Source organism: Centroberyx gerrardi, chromosome 9 (genome assembly GCF_048128805.1).
Source record: "Centroberyx gerrardi isolate f3 chromosome 9, fCenGer3.hap1.cur.20231027, whole genome shotgun sequence".
Taxonomy (NCBI): Eukaryota; Metazoa; Chordata; class Actinopteri; order Beryciformes; family Berycidae; genus Centroberyx; species Centroberyx gerrardi.
Window position 1 is genome coordinate 15207277 of NC_136005.1, and position 21278 is coordinate 15228554.

The window sequence follows — 21278 nt, forward strand, 5'->3', positions numbered from 1 at the left end:
CCGCTGTTACAGTTTGCTGTGAGCAGCTCTTTCACACCAGCAGTAAACAGAAATACAATCACAAAACACTGGACTACAGAAGTAACCACAGCAAATCAAGCTCTTTCTCTTTCAACTTTTACACAGACTTTTATTGTTGGAGCCAAAACACAACACATTTCTTTTACAGACCTTCAAGTGAATCAACGCACTGCTTTACAGCAGCACCACAGCACAATACTTGGCAAATGCAGTATAACTGCAGTAGAAAGGCCTGATTCATCAGTCACTATCTGGCCACAATAACAAATAGACAACTCTTTTCTTCATGAATGTCTTTTCAGCCACAATGTTAACTATTAGCTATACAAGCAGCGCATGTTAGGTTTATAAAAATACTGTTTTGTACCGCTCTGTGCTGTTTTGTTTCCTAGAAGGTCTTTAGGTTTTGACCATTGACCAGTGAGACAATCCTCCTCTTTGGCTGAGTTTGGGAGCGTCTGCGGTCACTCCGGCCCCTCGAGTCTTAATACCCCCCACTGAACACTTAACCCATCCGCTCCCCCCCGGCTCCTCACTGTGGTCCAGAGTCCTCCATGGGGGGTGTCTGGATACTGAAAGATTCAGCAGCCCGACACCAAGCCTGGCGCAGTGTGACTCATGTCAGACATGACAACATAAAGGGACTTTTAACTCAGCTGTGGAGCGTGGAGAACACAGTGGAGTGGAGTGTGTGTGTGTGTGTGTGTGTGTGTGTGTGTGTGTGTGGCGGGGGGGTTACCTCAATATCATTAATAGCTTTTGGTTCCTCTTTTCCCGTACTTCAACTGCATTGTCAGGAATCAGAACCATTTGTTGAAGTGTATAATATAGTGGTAAAAAAAATCCATTAAAGAGCCATTACTGCACACAGCGTCTGATCAGTGTAGCATAAGATATAGTACCATTATTACCAGAACTTCAAAGCTAAAAGGTACTCTCCATAAAATTTTCCTCATCATTACACAGTCAACTCACTCGTGAAGAGTTTTACACCTGATATTACTTCAAGTGATCAAGTCATGTCAAAGTTAAAATTCCATTTGTTTTATATAACAAATACTCCTGGCTTAGGGAATGAGATGTTGGCCGTTGTAATGGCTGCCCGTCTCCTCAGACAGTTTGTTCCCAGGATGCTATCAGTCTGTACATGTGGAGACGGTTAAAGCCGATTATTCAGAGAGAACTTCCAGCTATCGCAGTTCTCAGCAGTTTCCATCGTCCCAAGAGTCCCTTTCAAACTCGAGCCGATCTCACCAACCAGACTGGGAGAAAGCAATACTGTGATGAATGCCATTACAAACAAACACACCTGGGCCAAATAGTATTTGCAAAATCGTTAAGTGGTTTGTTTCATCGTACTTCGGTAACAGAGGGTTGGGGTGTGTCACATGGGAGGCGAGTGTCAGAGTTTAGACAATTATAAGAAAGCATTTGAAAGTCAATTTAGAAAAGTTTTCTTGTGATTAACAATTTTTATCTGACACTGTAAACCCCACACATCTGGTATTCTACAAGAGTAATGCAAAGAATTGTTTAAAAATACTATCTGACAAGCAACAAGACTAAGAGTCGTTACGCTACGCTACGTTAAATTTTGCGGAAGCGTCTCTGCCGGGAATCAAACTTGGGTCTCCTGCTGGAGAGTCTGCAGTCTAACTCCAACTGACCGACCGACCGACCGACCGACCGACTGACAATGCCATCCATAGAGCCCCTCCTGTGGCGGGGCTGAACAGAGCATTTCCCTACTAGGATCAATCATGTATCGCATCACATTGATCCAGGTCTGCTAAGTAACCGTAATACTACATTTTGCTTATTGGAAGAGCAGGAGGAAAGGTCTTTATGTTGTTGACTCCTATCCAGTCTAATCACAGAACCTTCTTTCAAAAAGGTCAGAGGTCATTAAGGCTAAGGTCAGATCCCAAACCTAGGTTCACATCATCATCAAGAAGATCATCATCATCATCATCGTCATCCTCTTCTAGATCGCTACCTGGACCAGCAAAGTCACTTCGTCTGGACTGAGTGCTCAGACGCACCCGCTGGACGCCTTTCTGATGAAGAGCTGGAGGAGAGGAGGAGAAGAACAGAGAAGGAGCAGTTAGTGTGTGTGTGTGTCTATGTGTGTGTAAGTGGCTATTTGCTGTGTAGGATTAGGTTGGAGGACATTCAAATGTTTTCCCATAACAACAGAGCAGCAGTATGTGTGTGTGTGTGCATGTGCATGTGTGGATACGATCATCAAATTAGTCTGGCTGCGTGTGTCCAAATCACTCTGGGAAACATTTAGAGCACAGATCACAATCTCTTACGGGAACATCAACCTACTGTTACAGTAAGTCTCTGGGGGAGATTACTGCGTGCGTGCACACACACACACACACACACACACAGGATACCAGAGTTCCCAGGAAACGATTGGCTTTGCAGAGATTGGTGGAGAGGAAATGAGTTTCACTGTTTCGACTGCAGGCGGGGAACTCAGCAGGACTACTGTACACCTCCAGATTGTATTCTTCACCTCTCCTTTATCTTTGCTTTTTCTTTCATCCGGTCTCTTTTTACACGGTTTCTCTGCCTCCCAACATCCAACCTCCTGATGTAGCGCGTTTCACTAAACTCACATCAACAGCTGTACGCAGAAATGTTAAACATAGTCGAGTGCTCTTCACCGAGTGAGATCCACTGGGGTGAATCACAGAGACGGTTGCTCCAGATGTGTGGGGGAGGGAAGGGAGGGGAAGCTACACGTTCCATCCTGCTAAAACCCTCGCTCATTCTGTGCCCATCTGGTGCCTTGCCTAACACTCTCTGACGGTTAGAGTGTGCGATCCGGTTGTCAGTCTGTGTGTTTTTGGTGGTGTATGTGGGTGGCCAAAAAAACAGAAGAGCCAGCCTAGCAGGGTTGTGAAAATGGAAAGCGGAAGCAAGTCTCACACTGTACTATATACACCTGACAACCATGCTTTTCATTCAGAAAACATCGGCCCTCACCGGGGTCTTTGTCATCCAGCCATGACAGGTCATCTGAGCTGACCTCTGCCAGGCTGGGGGTGGGGCTAAAGTCCTCTGAGTCAGAGTCCGGCGCCGCCTCTTCAATTCTGACCCCTCTGCTATGGCTGCTGGGCACTGGGACTGGAGCTGGAGCTGGAACTAATGCTGTAGGACCACATGAAAAACATGGTTAGACCCCAGGAAATCCCCATGTTTACTTGATTTGATGCATTTGCTGTTGAAACAGGATGTTGGGGCGGGACATAATGCAGTGTGGGATCATTCAAAAGTCTAAACCAATGGAATATGAGTCAGGGAGAGAAAGGCAACTAGTACAGCATGAGGTCACCATTAAAGATACTCTGTAAAAGTAATGGGAGTTCATTTCATTGGGACTTTAAATAGTTTATCATGCTGTGTGTGTGTGTGTGTGTGTGTGCGTGTGTGTGTGCGTGCGTGAGTGAGACTCGCCTGATGTGCGCGCCGACAGCAAAGGTGTGGGTTGACGTTCTCTGAGGATAAGATTCCTGACTTCATCCTTCAGCTCTGACACAGTTGTTCTGTTCTCAAAGACAGAACAACAGCACAACATTAGGCACAGAAAGACAGAGACAAAAACCCAGGTGCACACACACACACACACACACACACACACACGTGCTCGTTCACACATGTACCTGATCTGGCGGACCTCTTGTTGTGTGTGAGTATACTGAGACACAGTCTTGGCCAGGTCAAAGCTGTGTGTTCTGTAACTGTCTGTAAGCTCCTCTAGTGTCTGGGCAAACACACAAAGCAAAGAGGTTAAGGATCTGAAAGAATAGAAAAAAAAAACAGAACCATCACCAAACATAACCTGAATGGGACCATGTGTTTACCTTGCAGCTGCGTTCATATTGTCTCCTGGTCTCTCTGGCCTCTGACTGTTGGAGGAACACGTCCTCCTCCTGTCTCCCTGTCAACCGGAAAACAAAGAGGAGAAGCAGTGAGCAAGACTGTGCTTGCCTTCGCTTTACAGGCCAGCGTTGGGTTTAGGACATGTGCAGTCCCGTAAAAGCCAATGCAAGGGAATGGTATGATGTACTGTATGTGTGTGTATGTGACTCACTTAGCTGTGTTTTCAGTTGGTCCACCTCTCTCCGCAGGTGCTCCAGCTCCTCTCGGCGGAGCTTTGAGCTGAAACTGTGAAAAGGAAAAAAAAGGAAAAGGGTGGTGATAAAACTCCACCTCATTGTCATTTCTGTTTTTCACACTTGGTTTCCCAAACCTGAAAATGTCACCTCGACACCGTCCTAGCAGCCAACTCTTTTGAACTGTGAGGTGTAAACATTTCCATGTCAGTCATGAGATGGACCTATAATCATGTCAGTCTGCAGTTATTGCCCCCCCCCTCCCCCTCCCCCCCCCCCCCCCCCCCCACCTCCCACCTCTCCTCCAGGTTGCCTAGCGACGTGGCTCTGGTGATGTGTCCCCGGAGACTGCTCAGCTCACGCCCAACCTCCCTCCTCCACTGCTCCATCCTTCTCTCTGCTCCTGGACTTTGTCCCCTCCCCGCTTCACCCTTCTCCTTTGACTCTTCACGCAGCCGGTGAATCTCCTCTGGGAAAGACAGATCATTAGAGAGCGGGACTTTTCCCTTCCTTTACCGGCCTTGTGGACAAATCCAATGTCATTTATTAATGTTTCCATTATAAAGGAGTCCACTCATGTTTAGTATTTTTTAGAGTAGAGGAGACACAGGACAGAGAGCTCTGGTAGGATTTGATCCTAGGAATCCACATAAAAAGGCAGTGGAAAAAATCGGTTCCCAAAGGGTCAGAGAACTTCAAATAGAAAAGGTGGAAACCATATAATGCACAAAACAAGATGTTTATTTACTATAAATAGTGCTAACAAATGGATGCTGCCTGAGGAAGAGCGCCAAGCTTGAAACGCGTTGCATATGAGTAGCTGCTAAACCAAACCTACATTTGTGTTCATTTATTGTTTTGAAGTGCTTGTATTTGTTAGCACTATTTATAGCAAATAAACTTCTTGTTTTGTGTATTATACGGTTTCACATGTATTCTATTTGAGGATTTGATCCTAGGACAGTAGAGACAAACACACGGTTTCACAGACTTAAAGGTGGTATGTATAGTAATTTTCAAGCATCAATATATCAGTCAAATTAACTGTGATCTCTTGGTATAATTAGCGTAAAAAACAAATGAGACCATTGTTGTGACAACTGGTAGCCTCTACCTCATGTCAGTGGGACTGTTAGTGCTAGTGTTTCTCAAAGTTAAGACCACATTTTCCACAAAAATCCTATCGCTTCCTGTTGCAAAGAGGATGTTACTACCCCCTCCCTGTTGTTCCTGTGTATTCTGGCAAGGTAGGCTAACGTGAAGTTGAAACTGAATGCAGCTACAATAACGGAAATGGATTGTTGTGTACTTGTGTACTACACGCAAAGTAAAAACACCGGCCCTCTTTCTGTTTTGTGCTGTGATCTCACTTTGTGCGATGAAGCAATGCAGCAGATTTTCCACAACATTTACCTGATGGCACACAATTTAATTGCAGTGTAAAGGCTGGTAGAGGCTGTTGATCTTATTGACAATGGTCTTGTTTGTCTACATTAATTACACTAAAACATCTCAAAATTAATGTGGCAATGATTTATTGATATCAAAATGCTACATGTAGCACCTTTAACAGCTTGACTATCTCTGGGCACTATTAATATTTAATTATGTGATTTATTAGCTTACTTCTGGTGTGTAACCTCTCTAACATCTGTTAAGTCTTTACTGGGTCTCAAGAGACTGAGGTGAGGTGTTATGGTTCAGTAGGCTACCTTGCAGTGTCTGGATGTGACGTTGCTGCGACTGTCTCTCCCTTTCCATGTCATGGAGTTTCTGGGTGAGAGACTCAATCGCCTTGAAAAGACATTGGAAGAAGAAAATTGGAATTCTGTCTAACAATAGAATAAATTACATAAAAGCACCGACCATCTGTTCTCACTGTCAAGCAAACAAACACACACACACACACACACACACACCCACACACCTGGCTCTGTATCTGGAGCTGTGACTGGACAGCAGCTAGGTCTGCCCACTGCACACCAGGACTGAGAGACGAGGACGGCTGCGGGGGGAGGGGGGCTCGAGGCGGAGGAAGAGGAAGAGTAGGATGGTCCAAATCTGAATCGTGAATCATCTCCCTTACTGGAAACAGATCTGAAGAGGAAGAGGAGGATGAGGGAGGAAGATGACGCACACAAAGGTTAAATAAAAAGATGGGGGGGGGGGGGGGGGGGGGGGGGTTCAAAAGGAGTTCAAGTCATCATCCCTCCTCTGCTGTTTGGCAGTTTACTGTGAGGCCTGAAGTGCTGGAAGTTACACACAAATAGGTAATTTCCCTTTACAGTAATCTCAGAAACCTCAAAATGTTCTGATTCACCCACCTTCTCTTCCTCTGGAGAATTTCCCTGGTGAGGTCAGCCTCTCCTGGGGAAACATAAAAGACTCTGAAATTCACTGGGTATTCCCAAACTCTTTCTTACTGTCAGTATGCCTTTTTTTATCTGAATAATATGTTTAAGATTTACATTGAGTTGCCATTTTTGAGGTTTAGTGGAGCTACAGTGCCATCTACTGATGGTCCAATGCTGATAATTTACAACTGCAGACAACAGTGAGGCCTCTATACACACTGATGTAAATCAAAAGCAAATGTGTTATAGGTGCCAATGCTTCCTTGAAACAATGCATTTGTCTTCAGTGTGTTTTCCTTCAGGACAAACAAAGCAGAAAGTCAAGAGGAGATGATTTCCCTCCACTGACTCTAAACTCACCCTCATCTTGGCCACGCTGCCATCTGCTGCTGACAGGATGGAGCTCAGCTGATTGTCCCAGTTCATCTTTGAGTTGAACTAAAAAAAGGAACAAATAAAAGTGCAGTTGTCAAATGTGGGATCCCTCAATTTGTTAATTAGACTCAGTCGGCGTAATCCTTGATCCTTCATGCAAGTGTTGCATTGCCTGCCATGACGTTTGACCACTGAATAGTGATGATGCAGTAACTCTAGACGTGTTTTGCGGCGGGTTCGTGAGGTAAGAACCCAGTTAAGATCTCTGACGCCGTGTGTGAGATGAAATTACAGCAAGCCTGCTGGATAAGCTGCAGTGACGGCCGTGTGCTGCTGACTGAGAAGCAGGTAGCTGAGTGCAGAGAGTACGAGAGGTTTGGCATGGGAATGTGGAGGCTGATAATTTGATTAATTGATCCCCGCAGGGCAATTCTCTTTCCAGCCCAGACTTGGTTACCAGAAACGTCAGCGTTACCACGACACAGCAAACGTTAATGTTAGCTAGCCTAATTAGCAAGCGAACGTTAACGTAAGCTAATGTCAGTTAGCAGCTGCTTTACTGTGACTTTTTCTTTTCACGATCGGTCGAGGTCTAGCTACAGTCTTGGTGGGCAGAAAAATGAACGGCTGGCCGTACTTGGACACTGGATGATGTCTGGCTGCGATCACATGATCAGTCAATGAAAAGACAATCAATAACAGTGTTTCATGAATCCAGAAATAAAAACGTACAGCTAATCAAGCTACTTACAGAATACCGTGCGATCTACTTTTAAATCCAGGAGCCCACAACACAACGTGATTGCGTATGACGTCGTCGTGTGGGTCTTCTGGGTAATGTAGTGCATAATTTCTCGATCAGCTCTAGTTCACAAATTGTAGATGTTACAGATTTTAACTTTGAACGGCATATCCACGCACTAAATGTTATCTATTGTAACCATACGTATAAAAGTTACAGTAGAAAGAGCAAGTGTCTAGATTAATTTCAGACCTTGGAGTACAGAACATCATATCCCACAATCCAAAGTGTTGTGTTGACATGCAACAATGGCGGCTCCCAATGACAATGTGGGAAGTGTGACAGGATTGTTAAATGACTCTCTATCAAAGCTTGGGTTTGAAGTTTACGCTCTAAAGGTATGGCTGCACATAGTCATCTAAAGTGTGTGTAGCTTTGACAGCAAGGGGAACTATAACGGACCGACAGTGCTAGCTGCAGTTCAAGACAGCTAAAGACAGCCAGCTGTTCACCTGTCTGTGTACTGACTTTTCTAAGCATGCCTGTTGTTCCTGTCCCTCTGTTGGTCGCAGGTTGGCTGGTATAACGCAGTGCTGTCGCCCTCTCTCCGCCTGGCCTACCCAGATGACACCCTGGCTGTGGTGGTGCTCAGCACCCCTGCCATGTTTGAACAAGCCTTCCTGCCCTTTATGGAACAGAGAGGCTGCCAGGGGGTTTCTGACCCCATAGACCAGTGTGTCAAACGCTGCATCAAGTCTGCCATCTCACAGGTAAGGTGTGTGTAAGTGTGTGTGAGAGAGAGAGGGTTATGTGGTTGGTTGGGCATTACCTCTGTGTTCACATACTGTAGCCTACATGGTCAGACATCATTTCTTTGTGAGCAATTATTAATTTGTAATCGTACAAGGTATGGTTAATGCATTAAAAAGTGGGGAAATAAAATGAAAGAAAGAGAATGAGAAGGAAAAAAAACGTACAAATACAATAAAAAGAAAAGACAGAAAAGAAAATAATAAAATACAGGGGAAAAAAGGAATTATGGGGATTTAGGAAACAATAATAATAATAACCTTTATTTGTATCGCACCTTTCATACACAACATGCAGCTCAAAGTGCTTTACATCAATAAAAGGTGGTTTACAACAAGCAAAATTATGGGTTATGAGTGTATTATGTAAGCATAGTTATGTAACAAGAGTGTCGTTGATGTATCATGGATTGTGCAATAAGTTTTACTGGTATAAAAAGAAAGTGAGATCATGAATGGAGTTATGTCTATGCCATGCGGTGGAGGGCTTCATTCCAGAGTCTCAAATAAGATCAGACATAGTGATCAATGTTTCCCTCTCCTCTCCCTCCCTGTAGTGTTTCCCAGGTCAGAAGGTGGATGTGAGTTTTGACTATGAGATGCTGCCCAGCAGGAAGCCTAAGTTCTTGGCCCAGACTGCTGCCCATGTGTCCGGAGCCGCCTTCTACTACCGACAGGCCGACGTCACAGACCATCCCTGGGCGGAGAAAGTAATTTTATTCTTTTATACAGAATCCCATTGCTTGCTACCTTTTATTAAATGTGTATACACAGTAGTTATTTTGTACTATGTGTTTTTATTTCCTGTCTAGTCACCTTTGTGCTCTACGTCTCTCTCTGTCTCCCATCTGCAGAAGATGTTTGGAGTGTGTGTGCACCCTCGGTTCGGGGGCTGGTTTGCCATCAGAGCTCTGTTGGTGTTTGGAGGTGTGGAGGCGGGATCTGAGCTGGTGCAGCCTGTCCCTCCTGACTGTGTGCCTTCCAGAGAGGCCAGGATACAGCTGCTGGAGGGTTTCAATCTTCGCTGGCAGGTACAGAACTTCAGCTCTCTCTGTTGGTCATAATACCTGTGACACACAATAAATATTGTAGTCTAGATCAGGGGTTCCCAAACTTTTTCATCTCAGGAACCTCCAGATAGATGCCCTTTAGACCACAGACCATCATCATCAGTTAAGGGTTTTGTCCCATGGAGTCCCTCTGAACCATAAAGTCATATCAGTGTCTCATTAAAACTACTGCATCATTTGTGTGATCAGGACTGGAGCTACAGAAACATCATCCCTCCAGTCCAGACCTACTCCCAGAAACAGAGGGACTACTTTTCCACTCCCCCTGGCCAGCGATCTGCTCTGCTCAGGACCTGGGGCTTCCCGCACAGGGAAGAGGACCAGCCTGACTCCAGCTCCGACACACACACTGTGATGGACGGACACAGCTGACAGAGGAGGACAGCAGCAGTGTGGGAGTACTGCCCTTCCTCTCTGGACACAAATCTCTACTGCTTATCAGACTTTTACATAAATACCGTATAAACCCGGACTGGCCGGCTCTATATTGAGACTCAAGAAGCTAGATGGCGTTGAGATTTGATATGTGAGCATGTTAATGCCACTCCAATAATGCATACCCCCCAAGCACATGAAGAGCACTACCCCACTTGTTTAAACGTGAAAAGTCTGTTCTGCTCCACAAGGCATTTGTTCTGTTATGTCCTATCGTATTAAAGAATGCACTTTATATGTTTGTTGTTTGTATCCTACTGTAACTGTTAGACTGCGGTTATAGACTGTTTATCTTGGAGTAGTGATGGGCTTTCAAAACGCTGAATCATTTGACACAGTACACTACATAAATAAAATCAATACAGCTGTGTTTCAAGAAGCCCTCTATCACAAGCCTGCTTTGAATTTGTCATCCTTATCTTTGAGTGCTTGATCACAAACTCGCTCTCACTCACTCACTTATTTCACTTTAACAATTGTTAGCAATTGTTAGCTACTTGATTGTAGCATTAAACGATTGTGTTATCATATTAGGGTTTCAGGTGAAGTGCCATAAAAGCTTACTGGTAGACAGATTGCTTTCAGTGTGTGATGTGAACTTTGAACTGAAAAGAGAAACTCACTGAATGAACAGCACCTTATTACTTTCTTTCTGCCTTTTCCTCTTTCTCTCTCCCTGTCTCTATTAATGGTAAAATAAACACACTAGAAAAGACAGGGATGGTCTCTGCAGTGCTCCTGCTCATAAACATACATGTGCGTCATATGAGGTTATGAATATCTATTACAAGAATAATCCACAATTCTTGTGGTGTAACAAGAAACGTAAACTGTGTAGCTAAAAGACAGACATACTGTGTACAGTCTATCTAGCTATCTGTCTGTCAGTCTGTCTACGTATCTTTCTATCTATCTGTCTGTCTCTCTGTCTGTCTGTCTGTCTGTCAGTCTATTTATCTGTCTGTCTATCTGTCTATCTATCTGTCTATCTGTCCCTCTCTCCAGTAGTCTTTGGTTCCACTGGTCCACCTCTCCCTCCAGTTTACCTGACACCCGGAGTGATGCATTATAGATGTGACACTGCCTCCGCCTCCCAGCACGATGACAGACTGACTAGTGCTCAACTGTGACTAACCCCTCTGTCACCGGGTCAGCACCCTACCCTGCAACACCTTCACTCAGGACACATTGACTTTGCCTGGCTATGCTATGCTATAGTTTTATGGAGGTTTTTTTATCCTTTATTTACCAAGGGAAAGTTCTCTCTCTGACACTTTGCAGCTGCCCAGTCTACTGCTGCTGGTCGCTGAGCAGCTCGGAGCAGTGAGGGGTGAAGTGCTTTGCTCAAGGGGAGAGTGTAAATCATTCTCTTCTCTCAACCTGATGTTCTTAAATCTCTGGTCTACCGCCACTTCTATGTTATCCACAGCTTAGAAATGTGCTGCCACGCTTCTGTCAGAATAGTCATTAAACTATATCTGTGTAGTTGAGGTGAACTCAAATCTATCTAGCGATTTTCTTTCAGTTCAGCAATGGGATGGTGTGAGCCTTCCTTGTTCCGTGGCTATGCTAGAGGTGCAGGGCCAAAGTGGATCGGTGCATCAGCAATCCTGCAGTAGAAGTTCAGTAGAGTTCACATCCACTGTGACACCTCTAGATGTCGCTATTCTCCTCTTGATAATGCAGGGGCTTTGCACTCCTGTCCTTCAAACATCTGCAAATGTTCAGCATTTAAAAAAAGTCATCTACTGGCCATGCAGATAACCTGCTTTACATCAGCCTGGTGTAGAATGGTGACTGTTGTACATACTATCTACTCAGCGATAACTATTTAAGTTACATAACTATTTGATCTCCCATTACGTTACTTGCATTTAAGTTTAACTTTATTATCACTCTAACCTTCATTATTTCCCCTTTGCCGCCCTCCTTTGTGATTCCAACTGCAAAATCATCACAACTTTTCCTATTGGGCCATCCATCTCTTCATTACACATTTTCCATTCATTGCAACACCTCACCTCTCTCTCTCTCTCTCTCTCTCTCTCTCTCACTGCACCCCTCTCCTCACTCCTCTCTCTCTCCCCTCTGTTCTGTTCTGTCTCTCTGTGTACTGAATCAGCATTTCAGAGCAGTATGCCGCAGGCCTGCAGAGAGGCAGACCATGGAGTTAATTATACTCCCACAGATACTCTATCTCTCCCCTATCCCCCTCCTCTATTGCTTTATCCCATCTCTTCTCTCTCTCTCTCCCTCTCTCTCTCTCTCTCTCTCTTTCTCTCTCTCTCTCTCTCTCACTCTCTCTCTCACTCTCTCTCTCTGTATATGTCTAAAAGTCAGTAAACTGCACTATTAACTCACTCTCAGTCTCACCCTCAGCTTCTCATGCGGCTTCAATATTCATACTCATTACTTCATCCATTTTCTTTCAACACATTCATATTATTAGCGTACATTCACATACAATACATTTTGACTAGTGACAGTAAAAGTTCCATGAACGGTCCATGAACAACTAAACAGTGATTCAGTTGTAATGAGGCACATTTGCACAAGCCACATTTGCCAATAGCCGTTTATCACAGGAAAGTTATTTGGCACAAATCTAAGCAACAAGAACCAAATCAGCACCGAAAACTTTTGCAGAATAATGCACTGCTTGCAGTTCCTTTTTCGTTTTTTTTCTTTCTTTCATTCTTTCTTGTATCCTCTCCTTCCTTCTGTTCTTCCTTCCTTTCTTCTTTTTCTTCCTTCCCTCCCTCCTTAAGTTTTGAACCCTAACATTCATACATTTCAGAAGGTGGAGGAATTATTTTGTTTCATGTTGGATAGATACGACAGTCTCCGGTTTTGCAGGTTTCTGTTGCTGTGGGCAAAAAAGCCTGATAGCTTCGTCCTCTGCGGTGACTGTAGCGTGCCTGCGGGACACGCTGAAACCCAGAGGTGGAACATTCTGGGACGAATGTCAGGAGGGAGGTAGAGCAAGACGTGGGGAGTCTGCTGAGGAAATTGAGGCAGGGGGGGATAGGGAAAATGGCAGAGGGAGGAGGGAGATCCTTCTGATTACCTACCTCCCTCTCTCTCTCCCTCTGTCCTGCTTCATGCCCTCCTCCTCCTCCTCCTGCTGCAGGACTGACATGGACTAAGTTTTCTCCAGAATGCAGCTTGAGGTCTGGCAGGCAGAGCGGCGCCGCTAAGCTCTCTGGTTCCTGTGTGTTTTTTTTTACAGAATTGCAGAGGCAGTCATGGACCTTGACTGGCCTGGGATACAGGGAGTTACAAACAAAATAGAAACACTCCTGCAGCTAGGGACCCTCTCTTTCCCCCCACACTGTGCTTGTTGCTACATACAACAGCCACTGACTGATGAACAAAAACGATTACAGATAGACACATTCATTCACACACACACAAACACACTGAGGCACACACACACACACACACATACAAACTGACGCACACACACTGCAGCTGTAGTCAGCCCTATGCCAAACTTGGTGGTTTCAGTGAATGCTGCATTGAACAGTTAAAAAGAACTAGTGCCAGAGCAAGGCCTGTAAATCCAATAAAAGCTGGCACCGGGCTGCAGATCGTAAAAGAAAATGAGTTTTGAATCAGTCTGTTAAAGGAAGCGACATGAACGTCTGCTGGGTGCTGCTCTCTGAAAAATCCACAAGAGCGAGAGACAAAGACAAAAAAAATAAAAACCCTAGACAAGAATGACACATCTGTGCACAGGTAGAGGGATACGGGATACGCTGAGACAGTTTTCGACAGAGATGAGAGAGAGAGAGAAGAGAGAGAGAGAGAGAGAGAGAGAGAGAGAGAGAGAGAGAGAGAGATGAGTGGTGTTTCATGAGTTGTGGATCAGTGAAGCAGCGTTATCCGCCCACAGACATCAGTTAACAAGAAGAGAGGGGAAAGGCCAGCAGCGTACCAGCAACACAGAAGGGTTAGGAGGGAGAAAGCACTGAGTAGGGGGAGGGAAAGATCAACACCCGGAGAATTTCGTATTCAGTATTTGGAAATGAGTGAGAAAAAGGGAGCAGCAGAGAGGGAAAAAGGCAGAGGAGAGAATGGAGTTCTTCAGTATTTAGATGGAGAATTATGAGAAAAAGGAAAGAGCTTAATTATGATTCTGTCTCTGTCTTTTTCTCTCTATTTCCTGCTCTGTCTCTCTCTCTCTCCCTCCCTCTCTCTTGCATGCTTATTCTGACAAAATGGTCTCCTATTTTCTTACAGAGCCTATCTCTCTTTAAACCACATAGCTTCTCAGTGTGTGTGTCTGTGTGTCTCTGCGTGTGCGCTTCTGGAGGTTTGAGCTTTAAAACCGTCTCCTTATCAGTTTCTTGGATTTGCATAATTAACCAGTCCTATAGCTCAGAATCCCCCTGCAGCCAATCGGTTGTGGGCTCTGGTTGCGGGGGCCAATGGGGAGACTGGTGGACGGAGGAGGAGTGGTCAACCAAGGACCAAGTGGTCTGATGGGAAGGAGGGGGGGGGGGGGGGGGGGGACTGTCCAATTATCTCATTATCAGACTCAGCCAGGCGATCAAACTGGAAATCCCTCCATTCTACACGCACACACACACGCACACACACACTCGCCATCAGATGTATCCAATAAATACAAAAATATCAGATGTATTCAACGAATTCAAAATCAGATGTATTCCATGAGTAATACTCATCATGGAGCTTAGCCTCTCTCTCTCTCTTTCTCTTTCTCTCTCTCTCCCTCACTATCCTTCTCCCACACACATGCACATGCACACAAACCCAAACACACGCATGCATCGAACACGCCAACATGTGCGGCCCATTTAGTCGAACAGACAGAGAGGCACGAGCGTTCGGCCATTAACCATCGCTCAGTCCGCACGCAAACAGAAGACTCTCATTCCCACGATTAGCAAGCAAACATGAGCTAATATGCAAGAGGCAATGACAGGGCAAGCATGCATGGATAGATCAGATGCATGTAGTGGAAAATGCTGGGAGCAACCTCCCAACTATTGGCATGTCTATGTAATATGTGTATATTTTCTCACTCATCGGGATAGTGTTGGGATAGGGTCTTCCACATAGATTAAATATACTGAATAACTCAAATGTAAAACCAGACGAATGGCAGAAATGTGTTGTAGGAGTTTGCATGAGGCCAGAGATTTCTCAATATTGATAGTGAAACAACACCATTAGTCCAATTTCTCCCAGGGAAACTCTCACAGCCACATTCACCTGACACCTCGTCATCTCCAGTCTAAGCCCGTCATCAAAGAACAGGGTGGCAGTCAGACAGGAGAGAAGGATTAGCACAGGCTAAGGGTCCCCTTACATAATCCACCATTTTAGATTAGCTTCATTCCTCTGGGAACATGATACATTAACCCGCTGAAACAGAGAGTAGGAACACAGCCTCGCCGTATAATACAGCTCCTCCTCACAGACCGTAGCAGGAAAAAATCCCACCAAAACCAAGACGCAGTTCATTGAAAATGACTGATACAGTAAATAGTGATCTTTTAGGCCCAACAATGAGTTTGCTTGGCATCATTTGGAGGACTCAGAACATACCTGTGTTTCTGTGGTTCACTTCAGGCCTGTGGGAGTTTAGGTTGTGTGATCCTGTAGGAAGCTGAGAGACAGTCAGAGTAAGGGTTAACTAAGGAAATGTCATCACTCAGGTCAGGTCAGATCAACACACACACACACACACACACACACACACACATACACCTCAGTAGATCCTTATGTAGCTGTTGTTTGATGTGGTCGGTCTTGGACTCTTTAAACCTCTGTATCTCTCCCTGCAGGTGGGTCTTCAACATAGTCCACACTCTCCAGGTCTGCATGGCTGCCAGGCTGGGACAAAGAGATATCTACTGAAGCTTCACATGCACCCAAGTGAATGTACTGGACAGCAACTTAACTTAACAATATAACAGCAGGTTTTCATGAGCTACAATCACATTATGCGCCTTCTGGTTGTGACCTGGAGACTTGAACCAATGTGGTTACCAAGATGTTACTGAAGCTATAAGTGTTGATTGATTAGATAGAAAGCCTTAAAGCCTGATTCCACTCAAAAACATGTTCATAGTGAGGAAGAATACTACAGAGTGCTTAGAGTGAGTAGAGAGAGGAGGGGCTCTCTCAGTCCTGACTGCTTGCTGAATGATTGCAATTAGCTCCATCCCTCACATGCCTGTTGTTGTGCTGGGTGAGGTGCCTTGCATGCTACCATAGGACTAATTTATAGCTAAGCATAAAGCATTACGTCAGAGCTGCCGATAAACTCTAAATCTGCCGCTTACATCAGACCAGCCCCTTTACTGTAATACAGGCTTGGCCTTGCCTTGATCCACTACAGTAAAGAGCAACATTCACATCATCCATCTCTTCCCGGCGGCCCACCCATCCTCCCTTCCACGATCTATTCCTCCACTCCTCCTCTATGTTCTCCTCCACCCATGGATGCTCATTCAGAGGAACCAACAGAGAAAGGAGAGTAAAATGTTCAGGCACTTACTGAGGTTCTCTGCTGGACGCTCTCCCGTGGTCTTTTGTTCATTTTCCCACCTTCCTCCCTCGTTTGTCTCTTTCACTTTCACCAGCCCCCCTCCCATCTCTCTCCTCCCCCCCAGTGAGACTGGTTTGTTGCTGTGTTGTGTTGCTGGGCCATAATGGGACATTATGCTCACTCTCGGTAATCATTACCTGTGGTTACTCTTTGTGGGGTCTGTGACTCTCTCTCTCTCTCTCTCTGTGTGTGTGTGTGTGTGTGTGTGTGTGTGTGTAGGCTATAAGAGTAATAGAATGGGAGGATGTTTTTCTTGTATGGCAATGTAGATAGTAGGCTTTCCCTCTCACATTACTGGAGTTGAAATGTACTGTGCAGGTGGCCACAACATTGAGCATCAAGAGTACACTGTGTCTCAATCTTCAGGACAGACTTTAGGAGTTGTAGATGTGAGGAAAAAGTAGAATGAAACAATTCAGGCTGGAAGCACACTTGGATAGAACCGGAGAAGGCCTTGGGCAAGAGGGTTGAGTGCAGCACTGAGTGTTAGTGAGGGAGTAAGAGAATTACTTACAAAGCGTTATGTAGTATGTGATGAGTGTGTGTGTGTGTGTTTGTGTGTGCATGTGTGTGTGTGTCTGTCCAGCATCCACCCACTCTATCATGCATCCTACTTTGTGCATCCTGACCATTGCACTACTGCAGTATGCTGCAGGGTTAGAAAACGCTCTATATGAGTGCTTTGTATATGTGTGTCTGTGCATGTGTGTGTGTGTGTGTGTGTGTGTGTGCGTGTGTGCGTGTGTGTTGATGTATTTGTATGTAAATTGCCTTCACCCTGAAAGCGGCATTGCCTCCACATTATATGGCTGTTATCCAGTTTTAGTGAGTCAAGATTTCACAGCAGAGTTGAGTATGTTGTAAAAGCCTCTGACCAGCCCATCAAGTGCAATAAGCTGTAAGTGCTGGACTTTAAGGTCAGAAATGGGATGATCTGGAGGGCCAATGGCTAGTTGGCAATAGACTGGGGACAGGTGGCAACTAAACATCCCTTTTGGAGATGGTCATGGGTTCAAGTCCCATCCATGCCAAACACAATAATATTCACAAGATGATGTAGAACTTCATCACTGTACAAAGAATGGAAGCAAGAAGACGCTCCAGGCTTTGTTTTCAATCTCTTGAATACTCAGCACAACTGCAGTCCATAATTCAGCATCAATAAGTGTAATGGGAGAGCAGATGAATTCATTAGGCTCAGATTGACCTGCTATGACGAGCAATTTAGTTTCAAACACAGTTTAGGCACCTGCGGGAGAGAGGAAATTAGCATTTTAAATAGGGACGATTATAGGCCAGGCCACTGTGTGTGTGTGTGTGTGTGTGTGTACACACACAGAGACAAAGTTACATCTCCTTTCAACTCACTTACTTGAGTGCCACATCACCGTGGTTCATACCGTCTGAAATATTGACACAACATAATGCTCCACTCCCACGCTTCAATGCGCCTTTTTTAAATAGAGTGCTGGCGCTGAACACAGCTGGAGTGCACTTCTGACCGCTTGAATCTGACACAACACAAAGGAACCACTCTGTTACTCCTACAGGCACGGCAAACAGTTACTACTGTGAGCATTTCTATCATAGATGGCTTAGAAATAATGAGTTATATCAGCTGGACTTGTGTTAGTAAAACATGTTAGATTCAGTCAATGTTGAATTTGACTTTGAAGTTTACCTTATAGTGCATGGGAACTGTCCAGCAGTTCATCATTCAATAATACCAAAGCTTATTTCCAAGAGGCTGCGCTCTCTCTGGGGTGGATTTATTCCAATTAGATGAATATTTTTTAAAGTTCAGTCCTTTTCACAGGTCAACACTTCATGCTTTAATTTTAGTGTTTATTCATTCAGTCATTAATTATGGATATGAATCTCTGTTTTTTCTGTTTTTTTCTGTACTACCTGTACCTACGACATCAGGACAAAGATAATCAACCAGTGCCACCCACAGAATCGCCTTTGAGATGTTAGTAGGTGTCTACTGGGAGAACTGGGAAGTTAGTGAAGTGACTGTGAAGGTAGTTAAAAAGGGAAAATGGCATGCCGATATATAGATGTGGGTGACATCTCAATCTCTGACCAAGAAGGGATATGAAATTCATCTCTCTGGATCTGTTTTGTTGCATATAACCTATCAGCCGAGAGAGAGCTAGAGGTAGATAGACGGAGAGAATGTGTGTGTGTGTGTGTGTGTGTGTGTGTGTGTGTGTGTGTGTGTGTGTGTGTGTGTGTGTGTGTGGGTGGGTGGGTGGGTGGGTGTAGGGTATATGACTAGGCTCTACTTACAAGGTAATTCACTCCAGCATGCAAATTCTCCCCTCTGTGATGGCACTCACTGTGCTAAATCCATTACCACTTTTGCCTCCAGTCATGCACTCTCTGTCTTATCGTATGGAGCCGAGGCAAAGAACTCGTCTCTTTGTGTAAGGTCAACAGCCATGCTCAAAGAGTGACTGAGGATAAATGACTGAAGGTTTTTCCCTGATAGCTTAATATAAGACTGAGAGTCATATAGACCCTCAGGCCAGGGACTTCAGAGAGGGAGTCTTCTGAAACCTCGTCTTGGTCTATTTATTAGAAGAAAGGGAATTATGCATTAGCTGAGAGAAAATTGCTGTAAGATAATGGCAAATGTTTCTGCATAGCCTCCCATTGGTAACTGATGTTGATATTTTTCTTTAGACATAAAAAATCTAATGGCTACTGAAAAAGGCTAGTATAATCACAGGAAAAATAAGCCCACAAGGATGTACTATAAAAATGGCTTTTTACAATGAAACATGTTTCCTAAAGAATCACATTTTTTTTTTTTTAGATTGAACCTTGAACATCTCACTCTGAAGTTGTTGCGTTTGTTGTTGGAGTTTCAAACAGTTCTTCACTGCAAACAAGCCTGAGAGGGTTTTTCATTTACACACACACTGAGTTCGGGCTGAGTCAGGCTTGATGAGCGCTACAAGCATCTGTGCTCTCTTTTCCTCTCTCTCTCTCACACACACACACACACACACACACACACACACACACAGTTCTTATGTCAAATCGATAGCGAAGCACCTTGGCAGAGAGAGGGAGACCCATGTGGAGAAGAGGAAACACAGAATTGTATCTCTCCTTCTTCTCTCTCTCTTCCCATCTTTTATCCTGCTCTCCTCTTATATTGATCCAAAAATGGCTGTTTTTAGCTGCAGCCTCCAGCATGATATCTGACCCTACTCCTTACAACCTCTCTCTCTCTTTCTTTCTCTCTCTCTCTGCCCTCTTTTCCTCTACTTCTCCAAGGTTCATTAAAGAAACTTCATCAAAGTCTGCCTCTCTCACTCAGCTTGGCTCACTAATTGACGTCAAATATAGTTGCTATGTATCGTGCTTGCCACATGGCATAGGCCTAATAGTGCAATAGAAATTCATTGGTTGATTGATAAGGCACAGAATGGGGTTTACATCATCCTGTTTATGGGGTCGTAATGTATGCATGTTTCTGCAGAGAGATTGTTAGTGATAGACAGAGTAGCCATATTGCTTTGTGTGTTCCCTAGGGAAGCAATAATCATCACAGCCAAACACAACAGCCAGCAACACACACACACACACACACACACACGGACAGAGAGGGAAAATGGGCTGGAGGTGCAGAGCGCTGTATGTCTGGGCTGTTATTCTGCTGAGTCAGGAAAACTGCTGATGAAAGAGAATGGGAACTTTACATTGGGGGTGTTGCACAGGTTATTTGCATTTTCTTTTCACCCAACCACCACACAGGCTGTAGCTGCAGCTCATACAAGGTTTATACCTTTAGCGCACACACAGTGCAGGACTGTGCAGGACTGTGTACCCATACCATTGTTTTGTCCATTTGCAAGGCCGTCAGCTGTGCCAGCTCAGCTGTGTGTGTAGCTACAGTGCACCGTGTGAGTGTCTGTGTGTTTTTTATGAGTGTGTTTATAGTTGGCTATATTCAGCCTCTCCTGAGAGGAGTCAGACTACACCTCTACCTGGAACAGGATCAAGAGGCCATCCATCACACAACCACAGCTACTATAACCAGCCTCACTGGGGCGCTGGCTCAGCACTTGGTGAAAAAGGGCATGTGAGAATCTATCTGGTACTCGTGTTTTGACAAAAATGTGAGGTAAGTATAAAAGCTTTACATTTCCTTGCATGATTGACCCTTGTTGGTTGTACCTATCCATGTTGAGAGACTCATTTCCATCATTAGAGCCCTCTCCTCCATGTACAGACCCTCTCCTCCAGGTCCAGGCCCTCTCCTCCATGTCCAGGCCCTCTCCTCCAGGTCCAGGCCCTCTCCTCCATGGCCAGGCCCTCTCTTCCATGTCCAGGCCCTCTCCTCCATGGCCAGGCCCTCTCTTCCATGTCCAGGCCCTCTCCTCCAGGTCCAGGCCCTCTCCTCCATGGCCAGGCTCTCTCCTCCATGTCCAGACCCTCTCCTCCATGGCCAGGCCCTCTCCTCAATGTCCAGGCCATCTCCTCCATGTCCAGGCCCTCTCCTCCATGGCCAGGCCCTCTCCTCCATGACCAGGCCCTCTCCTCCATGTACTGCCCGTCTCCTCCACAGTGAGGCCCACACACATGTCATTTGACCTCATTATAACACCCTAACATAGATGCATATTCACTTGAGCATGCACCTACGCTTGTGTGCATGCACACACACACACACACACACACACACACACACACACACACACACACACACACACACACACACACACACACACACACACACAAACACACA

General features: G+C 45.0%; 2 protein-coding genes and 1 long non-coding RNA gene across 3 annotated transcripts; 1 reads left to right on the plus strand and 2 right to left on the minus strand.

The window, feature by feature from the left end:
* Nucleotides 1–112: 112 nt before the first annotated feature.
* LOC139908786 (uncharacterized) lies at nt 113–5938 on the minus strand. The gene is made up of 8 exons (XM_078285743.1): nt 5861–5938; nt 4446–4617; nt 4127–4200; nt 3897–3973; nt 3696–3796; nt 3490–3578; nt 3019–3183; nt 113–2089 (listed from the first exon to the last, which is right to left on the minus strand). The coding sequence occupies exons 1-8, from the start codon at nt 5907–5909 to the stop codon at nt 1917–1919; spliced, it is 900 nt and encodes a 299-aa protein (XP_078141869.1). The 5' UTR covers nt 5910–5938; the 3' UTR covers nt 113–1916.
* Nucleotides 5939–6148: 210 nt separating this feature from the next.
* Nucleotides 6149–7648, minus strand: LOC139908750 (uncharacterized). Its single transcript, XR_011784493.2, has 4 exons — nt 7629–7648; nt 6863–6940; nt 6473–6515; nt 6149–6245 (listed from the first exon to the last, which is right to left on the minus strand). It is a non-coding gene; the product is annotated as an uncharacterized LOC139908750 (long non-coding RNA).
* A 279-nt stretch (nt 7649–7927) lies between these two features.
* Nucleotides 7928–10480, plus strand: mmachc (metabolism of cobalamin associated C). Its single transcript, XM_071895677.2, has 5 exons — nt 7928–8017; nt 8192–8389; nt 8986–9138; nt 9283–9459; nt 9688–10480. The coding sequence occupies exons 1-5, from the start codon at nt 7928–7930 to the stop codon at nt 9868–9870; spliced, it is 801 nt and encodes a 266-aa protein (XP_071751778.2). The 3' UTR covers nt 9871–10480.
* The last annotated feature ends 10798 nt before the right edge of the window (nt 10481–21278 follow it).

Bases quoted from the DNA above. Each gene is read 5' to 3' on its own strand.
- mmachc (XM_071895677.2), top strand. From the start codon at position 7,928: ATGGCGGCTCCCAATGACAATGTGGGAAGTGTGACAGGATTGTTAAAT. The intron at 8,018-8,191 runs GTATGGCTGCAC...TGTTGGTCGCAG, and splicing joins TTGAAGTTTACGCTCTAAAG to GTTGGCTGGTATAACGCAGT. The intron at 9,139-9,282 runs GTAATTTTATTC...TCCCATCTGCAG, and splicing joins ACCATCCCTGGGCGGAGAAA to AAGATGTTTGGAGTGTGTGT.
- LOC139908786 (XM_078285743.1), bottom strand. From the start codon at position 5,909: ATGGAAAGGGAGAGACAGTCGCAGCAACGTCACATCCAGACACTGCAA. The intron at 4,618-5,860 runs GTAGCCTACTGA...TGTCTTTCCCAG, and splicing joins TCACATCCAGACACTGCAAG to AGGAGATTCACCGGCTGCGT. The intron at 3,974-4,126 runs GTGAGTCACATA...TCCGGTTGACAG, and splicing joins CCAACTGAAAACACAGCTAA to GGAGACAGGAGGAGGACGTG.